The 20,970-nt window shown below is 42.0% G+C and overlaps 2 protein-coding genes across 2 annotated transcripts in view; both read right to left on the reverse strand.

The window, feature by feature from the left end:
• The window catches only part of stox2a (storkhead box 2a), a 49,299-nt gene extending 36,053 nt beyond the window's left edge, over positions 1-13,246 (reverse strand). Inside the window, exons 1-2 of the mRNA XM_061912777.1 lie at positions 12,742-13,246; positions 2,761-2,913 (exon numbers count right to left, since the gene is read on the reverse strand). Coding sequence (XP_061768761.1) covers positions 2,761-2,913; positions 12,742-13,105 — 517 coding nt within the window. The 5' untranslated portion in view covers positions 13,106-13,246. The remainder of the gene's footprint in view (positions 1-2,760; positions 2,914-12,741) is intronic.
• Positions 13,247-15,490: 2,244 nt separating this feature from the next.
• The window catches only part of casp3a (caspase 3, apoptosis-related cysteine peptidase a), an 11,910-nt gene continuing 6,430 nt past the window's right edge, over positions 15,491-20,970 (reverse strand). The window contains exons 3-6 of the mRNA XM_061912827.1: positions 20,814-20,942; positions 18,468-18,643; positions 16,373-16,484; positions 15,491-16,300 (exon numbers count right to left, since the gene is read on the reverse strand). Coding sequence (XP_061768811.1) covers positions 16,071-16,300; positions 16,373-16,484; positions 18,468-18,643; positions 20,814-20,942 — 647 coding nt within the window. The 3' untranslated portion in view covers positions 15,491-16,070. The remainder of the gene's footprint in view (positions 16,301-16,372; positions 16,485-18,467; positions 18,644-20,813; positions 20,943-20,970) is intronic.

Raw genomic sequence — 20,970 nt, forward strand, 5'->3', positions numbered from 1 at the left:
CCTAGCATTCAAAAAAGCCGTTATTCATCCTCTCCTTAAAAGACCTAACCTTGATCCTGACCTCATGGTAAACTACCGACCGGTGTCTCACCTTCCCTTTATTTCGAAAATCCTCGAAAAAATTGTTGCAGAGCAGCTAAATGAACACTTAGCGTCTAACAATCTATGTGAAACCTTTCAATCCGGTTTCAGGGCAAATCACTCTACGGAGACAGCCCTCGCAAAAATGACTCATGATCTATTGCTAACGATGGATTCTGATGCATCATCTATATTGCTGCTCCTCGATCTTAGCACTGCTTTCGATACCGTCGATCATAATATTTTAATACAGTGTACCAAAACACGAATTGGTATGCCAGACTTAGCCCTGTCTTGGTTGAACTCTTATCTTACTGACAGGGTGCAGTGCGTCTCCCATACCAGTGTGACCTCGGACTATGTTAAGGTAACGTGTGGAGTTCCCCAGGGTTCGGTCCTTGGCCCTGTACTCTTCAGCATCTACATGCTGCCGCTGGGTGACATCATACGTAAATACGGTGTTAGCTTTCACTGTTATGCTGATGACACCCAACTCTACATGCCCCTAAAGCTGACCAACACGCCGGATTGTAGTCAGCTGGAGGCGTGTCTTAATGAAATTAAACAATGGATGTCCGCTAACTTTTTGCAACTCAACGCCAAAAAAACGGAAATGCTGATTATCGGTCCTGCTAGACACCGAACTCTATTTAATAATACAACTCTAACATTTGACAACCAAACAATTAAACAAGGCGACACGGTAAAGAATCTGGGTATTATCTTTGACCCAACTCTCTCCTTTGAGTCACACATTAAAAGCGTTACTAAAACGGCCTTCTTTCATCTCCGTAATATCGCTAAAATTCGCTCCATTTTGTCCACTAAAGACGCTGAGATCATTATCCATGCGTTTGTTACGTCTCGTCTCGATTACTGTAACGTATTATTTTCGGGTCTCCCCATGTCTAGCATTAAACGATTACAGTTGGTATAAAATGCGGCTGCTAGACTTTTGACAAGAACAATAAAGTTTGATCAGATTACGCCTGTACTGGCTCACCTGCACTGGCTTCCTGTGCACTTAAGATGTGACTTCAAGGTTTTACTACTTACGTATAAAATACTACACGGTCTAGCTCCATCCTATCTTGACGATTGTATTGTATTATATGTCCCGGCAAGAAATCTGGTCCTCTCCAAGGTTCTCATAGTCATCATTGTCACCGACGTCCCACTGGGTGAGTTGTCCTTGCCCTTATGTGGGTTCTTCCGAGGATGTCATAGTCGTAGTAGTTTGTGCAGTCCTTTGAGACATTTGTGATTTAGGGCTATATAAATAAACATTGATTGATTCATTGATTGATTGCATTTGTCTGCTAGTGTATGCAGTAACATATTGTGTCATTTATCATTCTATTATTTTGTCAAAATTATAAAGGACAAGCTGTAAAAATTGTTTATTAATGCACTTGTTCATTTACTGTTAATATCTGGTTATTTTTCGTATCAACATGTTCTATCTACACTTCTGTTAAAATGTAATAACCACTTATTATTCTGATACCCAGTAGTTACAGGATCATTCATTGGCATATTCAAAGTCCTAATGTTTCCAGAGACATATTTCCTGAGTTTATAAATATAACATACATTTTTTTAAAATGAAAAAAGATTTTGTGACAATAAAAAAATCGATGTAATCATAATAGTATCGACGAGATATGCTATTTATTACAGTGGATGCTAGGTGTAGATCCACCCATGGCATTTGTTTACATTCAGGAGTGCTATCTTTTGTTAGCTATTGTATCCTCCTACGGTGTGTAGTGAAGCTTGTTTAGCTATTCCTCGTCCTGCAGGGATGATACTTGTAAGAAATCTACTTTATTTGTCGCCAGGGAGCCGAGGATTAGTGGTTTAGAAGTAGCTAGTCTTCTTTTAAAGCACCTCTTCATGAGACCGTTTCAGTGTTATAACTTCATCTTTATCTTTAGTTTGTAGGCCAAAATGCGTCCGTTCTCCCTTTTCTGTTTACACGCCGTGTCTGCTTGTAAGTACTCTGTGATTGTGCGTTGACGAACATGCTCCTCTGCTCGTAAAACCAGCAATGTCATGACGTGACGATGGCACACTGTCATGCATGTTGAAAAGAAAATAGCGGAAACCGGTACTTTTCAAACAGAGTATAAAACCGTTTTTGATTAATTAGTACCACGATTCTCTACTAGTACCGGTATACCATACAACCCTTGTGGCGAGTAAATTTATACAACTATACAAGCTGTACACAGACTACTCTAAAATAGTTTTACTTTCTGCGTTATTGTTGCTTGAAAAAAAAGGATCATTGTGTGAAATAGACCAAAGATTTGTGGAAATCTGAATGACTGTAGTCCCATTTGTTATTTCCAATGGACTGGTCTTGCCGCAGGTTTCGTTAAAGCTAAATAAAGGACTTGTTTTTCTCACGTTTGTTATGCAGTCGTCTAACGCGCTACAGTTTGAAAATTAACGATAACCCCGTGTTATCCATACACCATGTACTGTGTCAACCGCATTCAAAAACATACCTTTCACCCTTTGAGATGCTCGTACTACAAAAACAGTTTGACCAGAGGAATGGACAACATTTGCTGTCGTTATTTCTTACGTAGACAATCAGTTAGAAGCCCAAAGAAACTAGACGACCACCGGCCTCCTGGGACGTACGGAAGGCCGGCGGGCGCTGGTCAATACCTGGGAAGCTGGCAGTGAGGTGCTCCACCAGCGCCTCCTGGTTTACGGGCTTGTGTGCGGCGTTCATGGCAGAGATGGCGAGGCACAGGATCTCCCCCAGCGGGATGAACTGGGACTGACTGATGGGCGACATGCTGATGGGAGACACGTCACCTGCGGGACACAACGGGGACAGCGGCGTTGGCAGCGGTTAGGGTCGGATGGCGAGTGAACAGCAGGCGCAGCGTGTGAAGCTATGATGTAATGGTCAAACGGCAGCTCCACCCCCCCCCCCATCCCTTACACTCCATCTCTACCTTACTCCCTCAGAGCTTCTGGTTGCCGTCGTAGGTTAGCAAAGATGCTGCGGCAGCCTCAAACGTGCACGAGAACTGCACAAAGGGGAGACTATCTGTATCACACTTGCTAACGCCGTGTCGCCTTTGTTGCTCTGAGCTTGCTCGGCTGTTAGCATGTGTGACATCACCATTGCTACATCGGTACAACAATAGAGAGGATTTCAATTAGCAGCCAAACAAAACAAACGTTTGTGGTTGCCCTCACCCAACCCCAACACCACCAGCCCAACCTCGACAACCGGGCTGGAGGGTCAGTGGAGCAACGCGATGACGTTATCCCTGCTGAGTAGCACAGCCCCCTCCGGCCTCACGTGTACGCTTTACGGGGCTCACTTGGTAAACAGTGCAAAAAAGGAAGGGTAAAAATTTACATTTTTAAAAAAGAAGGCTACAGTTTGAATGTGTGCATGAATCATCTATTCAGGGTGATGCTATTGAAATCATGTTGGGTGCGTATTATGGCCAATACTACGATTCATTGATGCCGTACGTTGAAGATGCGACACGTTTTCCCCTCCTTTCCAGTGTCGGGCGAGTGTCCCACTCACCTGGTGCCCGAAAACCTGGCGGGGATGGCGAGAAGTGAGGAGGAGGAGGGGGGGGGAAGGTGCTGCTTCTGCACACGGACGTCTTTCTCACTCCGCGAGAGATTGCGCTCCAGCGGGCGTTCGCCCAGCTCTGAGGTGGGCCAGGCCCGCCGCAGATTGCCGCTGCGGTTCTTCTTCATCGTGACCCCCCCCTTTTTTTTTAAGGGGGGTGTGAAGAAGAGGAGGGTGTTTGTGGGGAGGAAGGAGGGTGGGAAAGGGGGGGTGCAGGGGGAGGTCGACCAACCTGAGGCTCAGTGCCTCCCCCGCATCCGTAAGAACGTCCCGCTAGAGCGATCACACACCAGACATGGCAGGAAGCGGCGTGCACCCTCGCACGCGCGTCTCATTTACGAGCGGGGCTGCAAACGACGGCGGCGGCGTGGCGGCTGTTTGTCATAGGCTGCTGTACTCTCCTGGGCGTTGGGTTGGCGGCGCGGGCGACTGCGCGAGGCATCACCCTTTCATCGGACCCAGCCACCATTTGTAGCATCCCCATTTGCATGCGTAGGGAGGCACATTACGTAGCCGCTCTGATGGGGGGGAGGCGGGGGGTCTTGAGGTGTGTGGGGTGGTGGTGGGAGGGGGGAGCTAAGGGTAGAGATGAGGGAAATGGGGCATTGGAAGCAAAAAAAAAAAAAAAAAAGGAGACGTAAAGTGGTGCTTTTGGGGATCCGCTTGTTCCTTTTCCTTTAAAGCCCAGCAGGGCGAGGGGAGGCGGGATGATGAAAAGCCAGAGGAGGCCCAGTCTTCCACAATGGCTCAAATCACCACAGGAGAGCTCGTCCCGTCCTCACAGGATCAAGAAACACAAAAGAGCCCTCTTGAAGGGAAAAAAACAAACCCCCCCCCCAAAAAAAATAACCCGCTCCATTCACCCTAACGGGCGGGGAAAGCCAAGCGGCGGCGACGCCACGTTCACCTCCATCTTTATCCCGTCGAGCGCGAGACCCCGTCGTCCTTTTTCCCGACAAACGGCACGCCAGGAGAGGAGGGCGGGGAGGCAGAGGAGGAGGAGGAAGAAAATGGAGAGCATAGAAATAAAGAAATAATTTCAAGAATAGACATCCAGCCTCGGCGGCGATCCGACGGACGGCGCTCCGGTAGCCGTAGCATCCATTCATTAACGGAGTAGGAAGAGGAGGGTGTGTGTGCGCGTGTGTGTGTGCGTGCGTGCGTGTGTGTGTAGGGGCTGGGGTGGAGGGCGGGGAGGAGGCAAACTCCAGTCAACGGCGAAGCTCCTCTTCCCCGGCGCTAATGCTGCAGCTGCTCCCAGCACCTCCAGGAAGGGTGTGCGCGTGTGTGTGTGTGTGTGTGTGTGTGTGTGTGTGTGTGTGTGTGTGTGTGTGTGTGTGTGTCTGTGTGTGTGTGTAAATGCGTGAGATTTTGGGTGACTGTGTCTGGATGTTTCAAGGGGAGGGGGGGCGCTGCAACAACAGCCCTCAAATTTGAGCTTTTTCCATGCTTGCAATGGTAGTAGAGACAAAATAAAGCAGACACACACACACATGCGGCACGGAGCGTGAGAATAGGACGATAGTGGCGGTGGTGGTGGGGGTCATTGAGGGAGAGGATGGTGGTGGGCTCGCGTTGTCACAACCAATCTGCTCCACTTCACTGATACTAAGGAAGAGAAAGAAAAGGAGGCAGGTTGGGTGTGTGTGGGGGGGGGGGGGGGGGGGGGGGGGGGGGGGGATGGGCAGGGGTGTGTAGGAGGAACCAACGCCACTACGCCAGCCATTTTATTCCTCAGTAGTGCTGCAACAGCCTTTGTTGCCATGACGACGCAAGCCGATGAGCTCATAGCTGTTACCTTCTAGACGCTGCCCCCACCTCCCTCCCCCTTAAAGTGACAGCTACCAAAGATAGAAGAAAAAGTGACGTGGGAATACGGCCTGTCAAAAAATTTAAACTGTTTGTTGTGCAAGATTTATTTTTTTTTTTTTTTTACTATTTAAGTCTAAAAGTACAATCCTATATGCAACACAGTGGCCCCGTGGTTAAAGTTAAAAAGTTAAAGTACCTGTATGATTGTCACACACACACTAGATGTGGTGAAATTATTCTCTGCATTTGACCCATCACCCTTGATCACCCCCAGGGAGGTGAGGGGAACAGTGAGCAGCAGCGGTGGCCGCGCCCGGGAAGCATTTCTGGTGATTTAACCCCCAATTCCAACCCTTGATGCTGAGTGCCAAGCAGGGAGGTAATGGGTCCCATTTTTATAGCCTTTGGTATGACTCGGCCAGGGTTTGAACTCACGACCTACCGATCTCAGGGCGGACACTCTAACCCCAAGGCCACTTTGTAGGTTAAAGGGGCCCTATAGTGCAAAAGCGACTTTCGTTACCTATTGGTACCTGCTGTTGTGTATTTGGGATCTCCATAAGTCTCAAAAATTTAAAATCAAACCAAAAATAATCATGCCTTCCTTCATACTTCCGCCAAACGAGCCGGCGATGTCACAGAATTATCCATTTATAGTATAAATTTATCCAAATTGCTCTGTGCGGGTCTGCCATCGTACTCAATAAGTTCCTTCTTTTTTGCTACCTTCTTGTTGTGGGGCAGACTGGCTCGTACATGCTTAGGTTTGACCGATTATTGGCCGGGACGATTGTTAACATTTTGAGAAAATGTTTGGAACTACGACAAAAATACATCAGCAGATACAATATCTACACATGATACCAGTATTTAGTATTAGAAAATAAAAAATAAAAGAGTAAATTAGAAGTAGGAGCCAGCGCTCTTAAAAAAAGTCCCATATTTTTTACCAATTTTCAGGAGATTTCCCATATTGTGTAAATGCAAATGTTGATGCTGCTATTAAACACGCATGATAATGGTGTTTGTGAAGTCCCCTGATGTTGTTTGGTGTTAAATTAACCACATTATGTCGCTACCGGTCTGACGTTTCCTAAAAAAGATTGTTAAAAAAAGCTATGTCCAGCTGTTAACTGATGTATACCATTCGTCTTTAGCAAAATTTTACTGCAAATGACTATCAACTCAAAATATAGCTTATAAGCCTCCTCGACTACTAGTTATCGGTATCGATCCTGAACAACCATATTGGTCAAGCTCTAGTACATGCACAGGCATTCTACGCTGTTGCCATTTCTAGTGTAAAGTAGCGTGTAGTTCAAATTTAATCCGTCAGTAGACTCTTTATGGAAGTGCTTCATGGAAATGCCTTCAGTGTTTTTAAAAACATACAAGTTTGACTCTTAACTGGTAATGATGTTTAAGAAAAATTATATTATTGGTATCATTAAAAACTAATGGACTTTATTGTTTTGAAAAATGCATGTTAAACAAGAGATGGATCATTTTACTCAAATTTCTTGATAAATCGTGGGAATAATTAACAACCGGTTCATTGTTACTATTTTTTTTTTTTTTAGATATACTAGCTTCTGATCACAGATTTAATTTTCAGGTTTAATAGTCAGGTATTTACATGTAGAAAGAAAACACCAGACTCCAACTTAGTCAACTTCTCTCCTAGCTTGACCATTTCTGCCCCCTAGTGGAACCTTCAGGAAACCATATGTCTGGTAAACTTTCAAGTTTCAGCCCTTGGCAGCATTGACCAGAAATATGTCGGCCAAAACAAATGGTGACCTCTAATTAAGATCGCTGACAAGCATGCAGCGTTTCCCTTCATTCTCTACTGGGGGACGCTCCCTTTCCTTCCACCTGCAAAAACTGGGAATGCAGCTAAGTTTTTTTTTTTCTGTCTGAACAAAAGGTTCCACTTTTCCTTCCTGACACTCCGATTGTGTATCCAACGGATACCGAGTCCCCCAGTAATGGGATTTAATGGCTGGAGCTGAAAACATTAGGCAGATAAAAACCCACAACTTTTAAGTCGAGGTGGAAGTGTGAATAATCGTAACAATAGTATCTTTGTACGATACAGCGATTACGTGATACCACGATGAACATTTCTCTCAATTTGCTCCAAAAAGGGATAACCTGACCACAATCTTACAAAAATAATTTGTCAATATAGATAGTGACCTGTAGTTGTCTTTGTATTCAGTGTACTTTGAGCTACAGTGTACCAAACTGTTGAGTATTCTACAGACTGGTGAGCTATTAGCTATAAGACAAACATTCCAGGACTTATCAGTGTTTGCTTCAGTAGTGTCGCTAAAGAAACTGCGGTCCTTTCATGCATTCAAGCATAACGCGTCTTCATCTTTCACTTATAGACTGAACAGACTCTGTAAAACTTCCACGTATAAAGTATAGAAATATGACTCAGCTGTACAAACTAGTAACTGCAAGTCCACGAGTTCAGTGACTTCAGTTCACAGAGTCATTTTGGAGCCAATAAGGCAGTAGAACCATGTGATTTCTCTAGGCCAGGGGTAGGGAACCTATGGTTCTAGAGCCAGATGTGGCTCTTTTGATGACTGCATCTGGCTCTCAGATACATTTTAGCTGACATTGGTTAACACGATAAGTAATGAATAATTCCGCTGGTAATCACGATGTTAAAAATAAGGTACAAAATATAAAACATTCTTATGCATTTTAATCCATCCTTCCGTTTTCTACCGCACCTATTCAAGAAATAACAATGTTATTAAAAAATAATTAGAGACTTATTATACTCTAAAAATGTTGGTTTTACTTAAAAAATGCACGCATTTAGTTGTATTCAGTGTTAAAATATATGATACGGCTCTCACGGAAATACATTTTCAAATATTTGGCTTTCATGGCTCTCTCAGCCAAAAAGGTTCCTGACCCCTGATCTAGGCCAATCAGGGTGGATAAGATAGGATAGTAATAAAAAAAGTACCAATTAAATATAGTGAAATAAAAGTAAATTATATTGATTAATCAATATTATTAGTAAATTCACAATTAAATTTGTATTAAATTTATTTAGTATTTGACTACAAGCACTGAAATGCACCTTAAAATCAATGTGCATTTCAGTGCGTGGAGTCACTCTGTGGAACAACTTTGTGGGACGAGTTAAAAACGTGTTCTAACATGATTCAATTTAAAACACTCTTTAAAAAAGAAGTACTGAAGAAGTACCAGGAGGAAAGAGAGTGATGCCCTCAGCACAGAGCGATGGGAGAGAGGTGTATGGTCAGAGAGTGTGTGTGTGTCTGTGCGTGTGTGTGTGCGTGTGCGTGTGCGTGTGTGTGTGTGTGTGTGGGAGAGAGAGTGTGTATGCGTGAGATTTTGGGAGACTGTGTCTGGATGTTTTTTGGGGGGGGAGGGGGCGCTGCAACAACAGCCCTCAAATTTGAGCTTTCTCCATGCTGACACGAGTGACACTTCCCTTGTCATCATTTTCAAAATGGAGGAGGCTGATTTCAATACCGGTAATTTGAAATCGCATAAAGGGAAGAAGATTAAGAGCTCATCAGTAGGATTTAAGGTACAAGCTTACATCACACTCAAACTTTTACTGCATACCTTTGGTAAGTGCCGGAGTGAGAAGAGGTTTTAAAATAATTAGCGCATGCTTACTTTTAGCGCATGGCTTTGGTAAGCGCAAGAGTAAGAAGAGGTTTTAAAGGCCTACTGAAATTAGATTTTCTTATTTGAACTGGGATAGCAGGTCCATTCTATGTGTCATACTTGATCATTTCGCGATATTGCCATATTTTTGCTAAAAGGATTTAGTAGAGAAGATCCACGATAAAGTTCGCAACTTTCGGTGCTAAGACAAAAGCCCTGCCTCTACCGGAAGTCGCAGTGTGGGGGCTCCTCACATATTCACATTGATTTTAATGGGAGCCTCCAACAAAAAGTTATATTCGGACCGAGAAAACGATAATTTCCCCTATAATTTGAGCGAGGATGAAAGATTCGTGTTAGAGAATATTGATAGCAACGGACTAGAAAGAAAAAACAAACAAACAAAAAAACGCAATTGCATTGGGACGGATTCCGATGTTTTTAGACAAATTTAGTAGGATAATTCTGGGAAATCCCTTGTCTTTCTATTGCTTTGCCAGGTGTTTTAGTGAGTTAAATAGTACCTGATAGTCGGAGGTGTACGTCCATGGGTGTCTTGACGCGCAGTGTCTCAGGGGAGTCGACGGCAGCTATGGACGGGGCAAGCTCAGCTTTTCTCCGGTAAGAAGCGACTTTTTAACCACAATTTTCTCACCGAAACCTGCTGGTTGACATTCCATCGTGTTTCATGTTCGCTTGACCGCGCACTGATCCATAGGAAAGTTTCACCTCCAGGAATTTTAAGCAAGGAATCACCGTGTGTTTGTGTGGCTAAAGGCTAAAGCTTCCCAACTCCATCTTGCTACTGTGACTTCTCCAATATTAATTGAACAAATTGCAAAAGATTCAGCAACACAGTTCTCCAAAATACTGTGTAATTATGCCGTTAAAGCAGACGACTTTTAGTTGTGTGTGTGCGTAGCGCTCATACTTCCTAAAAACCTGTGACGTCTTGCGTACACGTCATTATTACACAACGTTTTCAAGACAAAACTCCAGGGAAATTTAAAATTGCAATTTAGTAAACTAAAAAGGCCGTATTGGCATGTGTTGCAATGTTAATATTTCATCAGTGATATATAAACTATCAGACTTATCAGTAGTAGTGGGTTTCAGTAGGCCTTTAAATTAATTAGCGCCCCGGCGGCAATTCAAGGAAATACCGTAATTTACACCGAAAAAAATGACGAAGAATATGATCAAAAAGACAGTAAACATCTGCAATAGATTGAAAATGTAAACTTCGAAGCACGATGAGTTTAAAATTTAATAACTAAATCAAGAGATTAGCCAGCATCCAGAATTGAGTTTTTGTAAACTCCCCTTAGAGCAGTGGTGTCGAACTCAAATACAGAGTGGGCCAAAATTTTAAACTGAACAAAGCCGCGGGCCAAGGTTCAACAAATTAACCTTTTAAAAGGGACCCAGACAACTTTTGCATTGAATATTGAACAAGCAAGGCTTACATAACTTTATAGTGACATGCAAAATCCAGTTTCAAATAATAATAATAATAAAATATCAATAATTATTGCTCAGTTTGCTACACTGATTTGCTTTGACACTGAATATGGAACAAGCAACGCTTTTATAACTTAATAGTGCAAAATCAACTTTCACAAAACAAACAAAAAAAAACATTTAAGGCATATTAAATACAATTTTAATAAAAAAAAATTAAATGCCTCTTTTCTATTTGCAGCCTTCTGAGGTAAAAATCAACATTAACTTTTTCCACATGCTAATACATTTGAAAATAAATGGGGGGGCAGGAGGTTGTTGGGAGCGGGGGGTTTATATTGTAGCGTCCCGGAAGAGTTATTGCTGCAAGGGGTTCTGGGTATTGGTTCTGTTGTGTTTATGTTGTGTTACGGTGCGGATGTTCTCCCGAAATGTGTTTGTCATTCTTTTTTGGTGTGGGTTCACAGTGTGGCGCATATTTGTAACAGTGTTAAAGTTGTCTATACGGCCACCCTCAGTGTGACCTGTATGGCTGTTGACCAAGTATGGCTTGCATTCACATACCTGTGTGTAGAAGCCGCATATATTATGTGACTGGGCCGGCACAATGTTTGTATGGAGGAAAAGCAGAAGTGACGACAGGTTATAGAGGGCGCTAAAGGCAGTGCCTTTGAGGCACGCCCCCAATATTGTTGTCCGGGTGGAAACCGGGAGAATGTTTTTCGGGAGGGACAGTGAAATTCGGGAGGGTTGGCAAGTATGAGTATTAGCGGTGAATGCTGTATAATACCGGCGGGCCAGCGCTAATGTTAATTTGATATTGCCCCAAGGGGCCAAATTAAATTACACGGTGGGCCAAATTTGGCCCGCGGGCCAGAGTTTGACACCCATGCTTTAGAGCAGGGGTGCCCATTACGTCGATCGCGAGCTACCAGTCGACCGCGGGGGGTGTGTCAGTCGATCTCCAGCCAGGCTGGAGATCGACTTTTAAAAAAAATAGACCTAAAAATTAGTGATCATCAATCTTCACCAAGACGTCACTTAAATGACATTCACGGTACCGGAGGGTCTTGTGAGATGACGCTGGCTGCTGCAAGATCATTATTATGAAAATATGACCGAGAGGAAGGCGAGAAACACTTTTTATTTCAACAGACTCTCGCGCCGTACCTTCCGTCAAAACTCTAAAGGCCGACTGCACATTTCCTATCTTCACAATAAAAGCCCTGCTTCATGCTGCCTGCGCTAACTAAATACAGAGTCTCGGAAAACTGGCGTGCACAAGCGATCCCTCAGAAAGCTGGCATGCACATCACTTGTGCACGCCAGCTTTCCGAGACTCTTATTTTGTTAGCGCAGGCAGCATGAAGCAGGGCTTTTATTGTGAAGATAGGAAATGTGCAGTCGGCCTTTAGAGTTTTGACGGAAGGGACGGCGCGAAAGTCTGTTGAAATAAAAAGTGTTTCTCGCCTTCCTCTCTGTCATTTTTTCATAATAATGAACTGGCAGCAGCCAGCGTCATCTCACAAGACCCTCGGGTGCCGCGAATGTCAATCAAGCAAGCTACGGAATTTGCCGCCCATGTTTTTCTTGTAAAGTGTATGGAAGCTGGATGAATTAGATGCCAAAAACCAACCACTTTCATGTGGTATTGTACAGAAAGGACAACTTTTTTTCTCCTCCATTTGAAAATGTGGGCGTTATCATTACTGTCTGATTCCAATCAATGCAAGTCATCAGAATCAGGTAATACACCAACTTATATTCTTGTCTTTGTGAAAGAAAGACATCTATATGTGTTACACATGCTTGTATTATCATTAAACACATTTAACTTGTTTACAAAAATGTCTCTTTCATAAATAAATAAATATAAATGATATATATAAATGAGGTAGATCCCCTCGAGATGGTCAATTGAAAAGTAGCTCGCCTGCAGAAAAAGTGTGGGCACCCCTGCTCTAGAGCATATAATAGTCTCTAAAAAAAAAATCCCTGGTGCAAATTTGTTTTATGATAATCCCATTTTTTTTTCTTCTTTATTTTTCTCAAGCCGCCGCGCTTCCCCTTAACTAAACGCTCCACATAAATGTGACCTTACTTACCTATGCACCTGATGTGGAACCCGGGTGGGGGCTTCAGGGTCCGCCTGGTCCATCCGTTCCTGAGCACTTGGAGGTGAACTTCTCGGCCGTGGACGAGGAGCACGTGCTCGTCTATCCAGCCGAGGAAGAAGACCCCCGCCAGGGCTCGAGTGAGTGCCCGGTTCCAGAAATGCTGCATATTGGTGGCTTTGAAGTCCGCAAACACCTGGAAGCCGGCATGCGGCGACGATAATGCCGATAACGCCGATACAGGTGGCGATAACGGTGACGATAGGCGCGACGACTCCTTCCCATCTTGTCCGCTCGCCCTCGACAGCACCACGGCCAGCGAGTGTGGAGCGATAGCCAGCCCCTTCTCCTCCATTCCCGAAGTTCACATGATTTGCTTAATTGCGCAAAAAAAAAAAAAAAAACACTTGTTCGTGTGTCATTTAAGTTTAAAGTGGAAAAGAAACGAAAGAGTCGAACATGGCCGAGTGTTTGTGTCAAGTTGTCGCAAGTGGCAGTGGCTCGAGCGTTTGCTGCGTTCACGAAATGCTGGGAAATTCCTTAACTCGTGTTCGGGAATGACGCCAAAACCAGCCACACAAGCGGACTCAAGTATAAGGTGGAAAAAAATATCTATATACATCCATTTTCGTTTATTACTTACTAATTACAACAAAAAAATAAGTTTAACATGTAGGCTACAGCGTTCAGATAAAATCTATTAGAAAATCCGCCGTCACCCAAACATACCGTTAAATCGGTATAGCTCGTGCCAGCAACGTGAGAGTTGCAGGTTTAATTGCCGCTTCTGCCATCCTAGTCACTGCCGTTGTGTCCTTGGGCAAGACACTTTACTCACCTGCTCCCAGTGCCACCCATTGGTAAATAATAAAAAATAAAAAATGTAACTTTGATATGGGGTTTCACTATGTAAAGTGCTTTGAGTCACTAGAGAAAAGCGCTATACAAATATAATTCACTTCACTAAATCTAATGTTTGTCACGCGCCTTAACCTGGAAGTCTTAATTTTTCAACACTTGAACGTGACCCAAATAATCTAAGTGTAAAGACGCACTTCAGAGAAAATAAGTGAGTGAGTGAGTGAATTATATTTATATAGCACTTTTCTCAAGTGACTCAAAGCGCTTTTACATAGTGAAACCCAATACTTAAGTTACATTATTTTTAAACCAGTGTGGGTGGCACTGGGAGCAGGCGGGTAAAGTGTCTTGCCCAAGGACACAACAGCAGTTACTAGGATGGCGGAAGCGGGGATCGAACCTGCAACCCTGAAGTTGCTGGCACGGCCGCTCTACCAACCGAGCTATACCTAAATAGAACCATAAATAAAACCATATATACACTTGAGATACTTGATCTATGGTAGAACTCTTAAAACAGATTTTGTTGGACCTGAGAACATTCCAGCAACAATTCTGCTTCAGCGCCACCTTGTGGTTATCTAAATAATTACAATATGTACAGTTATCCATCCATTCATTTTTTTACTGCTTGTCCCTTTTTTGGCCGCGGGGCGTGCTGGAGCCTATCTCAGCTGCATTCAGGCAGGGTACACCCTGGACAAGTCGCCACATCATCACAGACAACATTCACACACTAGGACAGTGGTTCTTAAACTTGTTGAATGTACCGAACCCCATTAGTTTCATATGCGCATTCACCGAACCCTTCTTAGTGAAATTTTTTTTTTACATTTAAGACAATTATATGTTTTTGCTAACACTTTAGTATGGAGAACATATTCTAAGTAACAAAGACTTAATTTAGAGTTATTTGATTAGGGCCAGGGTTAGAGAGGTCAGGGTTATAATGAGGCCATTGGGTCACTGGTTCAAATCCCACCTAGAACCAACCTCGTCACGTCCGTTGTGTCCTGAGCAAGACACTTCACCCTTGCTCCTGATGGGTGCTGGTTGGCGCCTTGCATGGAAGCTCCCTCCATCAGTGTGTGAATGTGTGTGTGAATGGGTAAATGTGGAAGTAGTGTCAAAGCGCTTTGAGTACCTTGAAGGTAGAAAAGCGCTATACAAGTACAACCCATTTATCATTAATAAGTACTTCATAATGACTACTTAAGAGCCAGTATGTTACTAATTTGCATGTTAATAAGCAACTAATTAATGGTGAATTTGTTCCCCATACTAAAGTGTTACCATGCTTTTCTTACTGGTGCACAAAATGAACCGTGCATGAATGTCACCTTGTTCAAAGTACAAAACCAACAGTGCATAAATGACACACCTGCAAATCAGTGTGACTTCTGCTGTTGCCGTATCCGTAAAACGCAGTTAGGGAGAAGTTTTTTTTTACACGATGAGTCGGGTGTGTTTTGACCTCCGCCGAACCCCTGAGCCCGACTCACCGAACCCCTAGGGTTCGATCGAAACCAGGTTAAGAACCACTGCATTAGGGCCAATTTAGTGTCAGGTTAAAGTACCAATGATTGTCACACACACACATACTAGGTGTGGTGAAATGTGTCCTCTGCATTTGACCCATCCTCTTGATCACCCCCTGGGAGGTGAGGGGAGCAGTGAGCAGGAGCCCAATTCCAACCCTTGATGCTGAGTGCCAAGCAGGGAGGCAATGGGTACCATTTTTTTAATAGTCTTTGGCATTGAACTCACAACCTATCGATCTCAGGACGGACACTCTAACCACTAGGCCCCTGAGTAGGTTGCCAATCAACCTATCCCCAGGTGCATGTCAATTATAACATTTATATTAAAGACAACACGCCACACTTAGCACACATTTATTGTCTGAAAAAGTGCAACATCACGTAAAGATGCAAGTAAAAAAAATGTAAACAAATCTAATTGTGCGTTGTTTAAACAAATCACAAACCGCAGCCACTGAAGGCCACTTCAACCCCCTTTAATTTTTTTCTACAAATTTTTACATTTAGGATTTTTTTTCATGCAATTGTACATGAGATTCGGCTCGTATCTCCACAAAATGCAATCGGAGTGTAAAGAGACAGACACGGAAAATCCCACCTGTGATTGCTACTTGTTTTTTCTCTCTGAGACACGTAAAAATGCTGCGGCCAATAATGGCTTCATAACTCCCTGAAATGTGTAAACAGCAAACACTGACAAGTCTGATTGTTTATCAGCCAATTAAGTGAGCTTATTTGGTTGAATGGTTAAAACAAAAACAGCAAAGGAATTAAACAAAGAACCAAATAATATCAAATTTGGTGTCAACTTAAACAGGAACATGCGAGCTGAGGTACGATAAAACAAGATGTAAAGTAAAAAAAAAAAAACCTATTCAAAAGCACTATTAAGATTTTTACCCCTCCGTCGCTGATGTGTCAAGGCGAAAAATACATCTCCTTGGTCAGCATGGACACGATGCAGGGGATCTGCTTCCTGGCGTCGAACCCTGGAGCGTTGGACACCGACTCGAACTCCACCGCCACCTTGTGGTTGACTCGGGTCATGATGTGGTGGAGCTCCAGCTCTTTGCCGTACTTGCCGATCATCTCGCACAGCGAATGGATGAACCACGAGCCTGTCATGGTGTTCCTCCAGGAGTAGTAGCCTGCAGAATGGACGCCAAAAGATGAGCCTTTTATGTCAGAAAAAATGTGCAGAGTGTGAGTGAGTGTGTTACCTGGAGCTGTGGAGTAGGCGTACATGAAGTCTGCTTCCACAGGGATCTTAGTGGTGCCGTCGTCCATGCTGTCTGTTTCGATGCCTGCATCCAGCTCAGTGCCTCTGCACGCCTTTACAGTGTGTGTTGAAACAAAATAATCATTATCGATTACAACTCATCCAACAGGATAAAGACTACTTGCATTTGTTTGACCAATTGCAGTACCTGTTATAACTCATACGAAGAGGATAAATACTTATCTTGCATTTGATTAACCAGTTGAGGTACATATCATAACTCAACTAACAGGATGAATACTGTTCTTGTTTGTGTTTAACAAGTTATGGGACCTATTATAACTCAAACTCAGAAGATAATACTTCACTTGCTTTTTTTTTTTCTTAACCATTTTCAGTAACTATCATGTCTCAACTCAACAGGAAAAAAACTTTTTTTAACCAGTTACGGTACCAATTATAACTCAAATTAAGAGGATTAATACTTAACTTGCATTTTTTCACTAATTTTAGTCCTTTCTCAGAACTCAACTAACAGGATAAATACTGATATTTTATTTGTTTAACCAGTTACATTGTCTATTACAACTCAAACTAGGAAGATAAATACTCTACTTGCATTTTTGTAACCAATTTGAGTACCTATCATGACTCAACGAACAGGATGAATAGTACTTGCATTTGTTTATTGAGTTACGGTACTGATTACAACTCAAATTAAGAGGATAAATACTCAACTTGCATTTTTAACCAATTTCAGTCCTTTCTTAGAAGTCAACTAACAGGAAATATGCTGTTGTTGTATTTGTTTAACCAGTTACATAATCTATTGTAGCTCATACGAGGAGGATAAATACTTTACTTGCATTTTTTTAACCAATTTCAGTACCTATCATGACTCAACGAACAGGATAAATTGCATTTGTTTAACCAGTTACGGTACCGATTATAACTCAAATTAAGAGGATAAATACTTAACTTGCATTTTTTTACCCTATTTCAGTCCTTATCTAACAGGATAAATACTACTTGTATTTGTTTAACCAGTTACAGTACCTAATATAACTTATACTAAAAGGGTAAATACTCTACTTGAATTAGATTAACCAGTTATGGTACATATCATTACTCAAATAACAGGATTAATACCGTTGTTGTTTTTGTTTAACAAGTTAAAGTATCTATTAAACATAAACTAAGAGGATAAATACTCTACTTTTCATTAGTTTAAATAGTTATGGTACCTATTATAGCTCAAACTAAGAGGATAAATACTCTACTTGAAAATGTTTAACCAGTTATGGTACCTGATTATCGCTCAAACTAAGATAATAACTAGTTAACTTACCTTTGTTTAACCAATTATGGTACCTATTATACCTCAATTAACAGGATGATCATACTCTTCTTGATTTTGTTGAACCAGTTACAGTACCTATTATAACTTAATCTAGGAGGATAAATACTTTACTTGCATTTTTTTAACCAATTGTAGTACCTATCACCATTCAACTAACAACTTGTATTTGTTTAACCAGTTACTGTACCGTTTATAACTCATACTTAGAGGATAAATACTTTATTTGCATTTGTTTAATCAGTTACAGGATACTTTATAACTCAAACTAAGAGGATAAATACTTCACTTGCATTTGTTTAACAATTTTCAGTCCTTAACGTAACTGAACTAACAGGCTAAATAAAACTTGTTCATGTTTAACCAGTTACGGTACCTATTATAACCAACTACGAGGATAGATAATCTACTTGCAATTGTTTAATGAATTATGATACATATTGTAACTCAAACTAAGAGAATGAATACTCAACTTGCTTTTGTTTAACCAGTTATGGTACTTCTTATACCTCAATTAACAGGATGAATATACTGTTCTTGCTTTTTTTTCTACTAGTTACAGTACCTATTGGAACTCAAACTAAGAGCATAAATACTTAACTTGTATTTGTTTATTCAGTTACAGTACCAATTATAATGGAACTAAAAGGGTCATTACTTGCATCTGTCTAAGCAGTCACAATATCTGTGACAACTCATTCAACCGGATAAATTGCATGTGTATATCTGGTTACAGTACCTGGATGAAGAAAAGTTTGGGCTTTCCCACCAGAGATTTGCAGCGATCCCCCCTGAAAAGCGACGTGAGGTTCTTGAGCTCGATGGAGCCGTCGGTGCCGAAGAAGATACCTTCGTCTCCGTGGCTAAGTAGAACACAAACCAACGACGCAAAACTGCTGTGATCCTCCTTTGACACTAGATAAAAAACAAACAAAAAAAAAAAACACTGTAACTAGAGCTGGGATGTTCTTTTAGATCAGACTTGGGCAAATTAAGGCCTGGGGGGCCACATGCGGCCCGTTAAGCTTTTCAATCTGGCCCGCCGGACATTCCCAAATACTTTTTTTTTAGATCTTTAAGATGGAAAGCGTAGCTGCCATTGTGATGCACAGTGATGTTTTCTAATGACCGTAATAAGTCTTGAACTATACAAAGTATTGCAATGGTTGGAATCTGAGCTTTTGGATGATATAGCAGTTACTATGGTAATCTAATTAGTTACTATGGTAATATAATTACCGTATTTTTCGGACTATAAGTTGCAGTTTTTTTTCATAGTTTGGCCGGGGGTGCGACTTATACTCATGAGTGACTTATGTGTGAAATTATTAACACATTACCGTAAAATATCAAATAATATTATTTACTTCATTCATGTAAGAGAGTAGATGTATAAGATTTCATGAGATCTAGCGATTAGGAGTGACAGATTGTTTGGTAAACGTATGGCATGTTCTGTATGTTATAGTTATTTGAATGACTCTTACAATAATATGTTATGTTGACATACCAGGCACCTTCACAGTTGGTTATTTATGCGTCATATAGCGTACTTATTGAGCCTGCTGTTCACTATTCTTTATTTATTTTAAATTGCCTTTCAAATGTCTATTCTTGGTGTTAGGTTTTATCAAATAAATCTCCCCAAAAAATGCGACTTATATATGTTTTTTTTCCTTCTTTATTAAGCGTTTTCGGCAGGTGCGACTTATACTCCGGAGCGATTTATGCCCCGAAAATAAGTAGATACTATCTTCAACTAATTAGTTACTATGGTAATCTACGTCACAGCAGCTCAGACGAGGCACCAAGCAGTGTGGGTGGAAAGCGTTTCCACAGACACGGAAGGAGAGTGGTATATCAGATTGTAGATGGGTTTATTTTTTACCTTTTGCGTTCATATTTCATTGTTTGTTGCATTTTTGTCACGTTTCACTCGATTGTAAAATATGTCGATAAGAAAGGGGTGTGACATTCATATTTTGTCAATATTCAGTGTTTTATCGTTCATAGAAAAAGTAAAAAATCCATTATGTTTTTTTGAGGCGGTCTGTCATAAAGATTTTAGCATTCAAACAGACATTATTGTCAGGTTTTGTATTAGTGTTCCTGAAAATTGATATTCCGGCCCCCAGACACATTTTTTTCTTTAAATATGGCCCCCAAGTCAAAATAATTGCCCAGGCCTGATTTAGATAACCACCAATAATGTGTGGCGTTATTTGGAGCAGGCTATAATTGGAGAGAGGCTGTTATTCGCTAAAAATCATAATGTAAATAAGTTGCTTTTTTAAACTAATGATTAAGAGTGCATGAGAAAGTATTGTACAACACAGCTACAACTCAACCAATGTTGTAATAGCAGTAAGGAGCCAACATAGCATTGTTAGCGCTTATGACTTAATTGTAAACAACAAACTATCACTTATACCTATATGGTAAAACACATGCAAAGGGAGATAGCACTTCTCTATGCTGACCCCTCATTATACTTCAAATCCCGTTGAGTTATTTTACATAAACTACATCAGGAAGTTGCTTACAGCCACAGCGGTGGACCCATAAATCTACAGGTCGCTAGCTAGCTAAATGAAAGAAAAAACATTGGGGGGCGTTTTACAGAGATCAAAGGTTTATTTGTCTTCATAAAATATATTTTCTCATATAAAAGGAAGAACAAGAAACACAACATCCATCCATTTTCTACCGCTTGTCCCTTTTAGGGTCGCGGGGGGTGCTGGAGCCTATCTCAGCTGCATTCGGGCGGAAGGCGGTGTACACCCTGGACAAGTCGCCACCTCATCACAGGGCCAACACAGATAGACAGACAACATTCACACTAGGGCCAATTTAGTGTTGCCAATCAACCTATCCCCAGGTGCATGTCTTTGGAGGTGGGAGAAAGCCGGAATACCGGGAGGGAGCCCACGCATTCACGGGGAGAACATGCAAACTCCACACAGAAAGATCCCAAGCCCGGGATTGAACCCTGACTACTCAGGACCTTCGTATTGTGAGGCAGACGCACTAACCGCTCTTCCACCATGCTGCCCAAACAAAATATTGTCATGAAAATTCTACTCACCTCCCATCAAAACTTGTTTCAACTGCGCCACCGTCTGATCGTTGTAAACTTTGACTCTATACCCCAGCTTGGCGAACACTTGCATCACATTAGCTGCGTCCACGTCGGTGCCGTTGCGTTGATTCATGCCTGCACACAAAAAAAAACGCTGTCTGAG

This window comes from Nerophis ophidion, linkage group LG01 (assembly GCF_033978795.1).
Source record: "Nerophis ophidion isolate RoL-2023_Sa linkage group LG01, RoL_Noph_v1.0, whole genome shotgun sequence".
Lineage (NCBI taxonomy): Eukaryota > Metazoa > Chordata > Actinopteri > Syngnathiformes > Syngnathidae > Nerophis > Nerophis ophidion.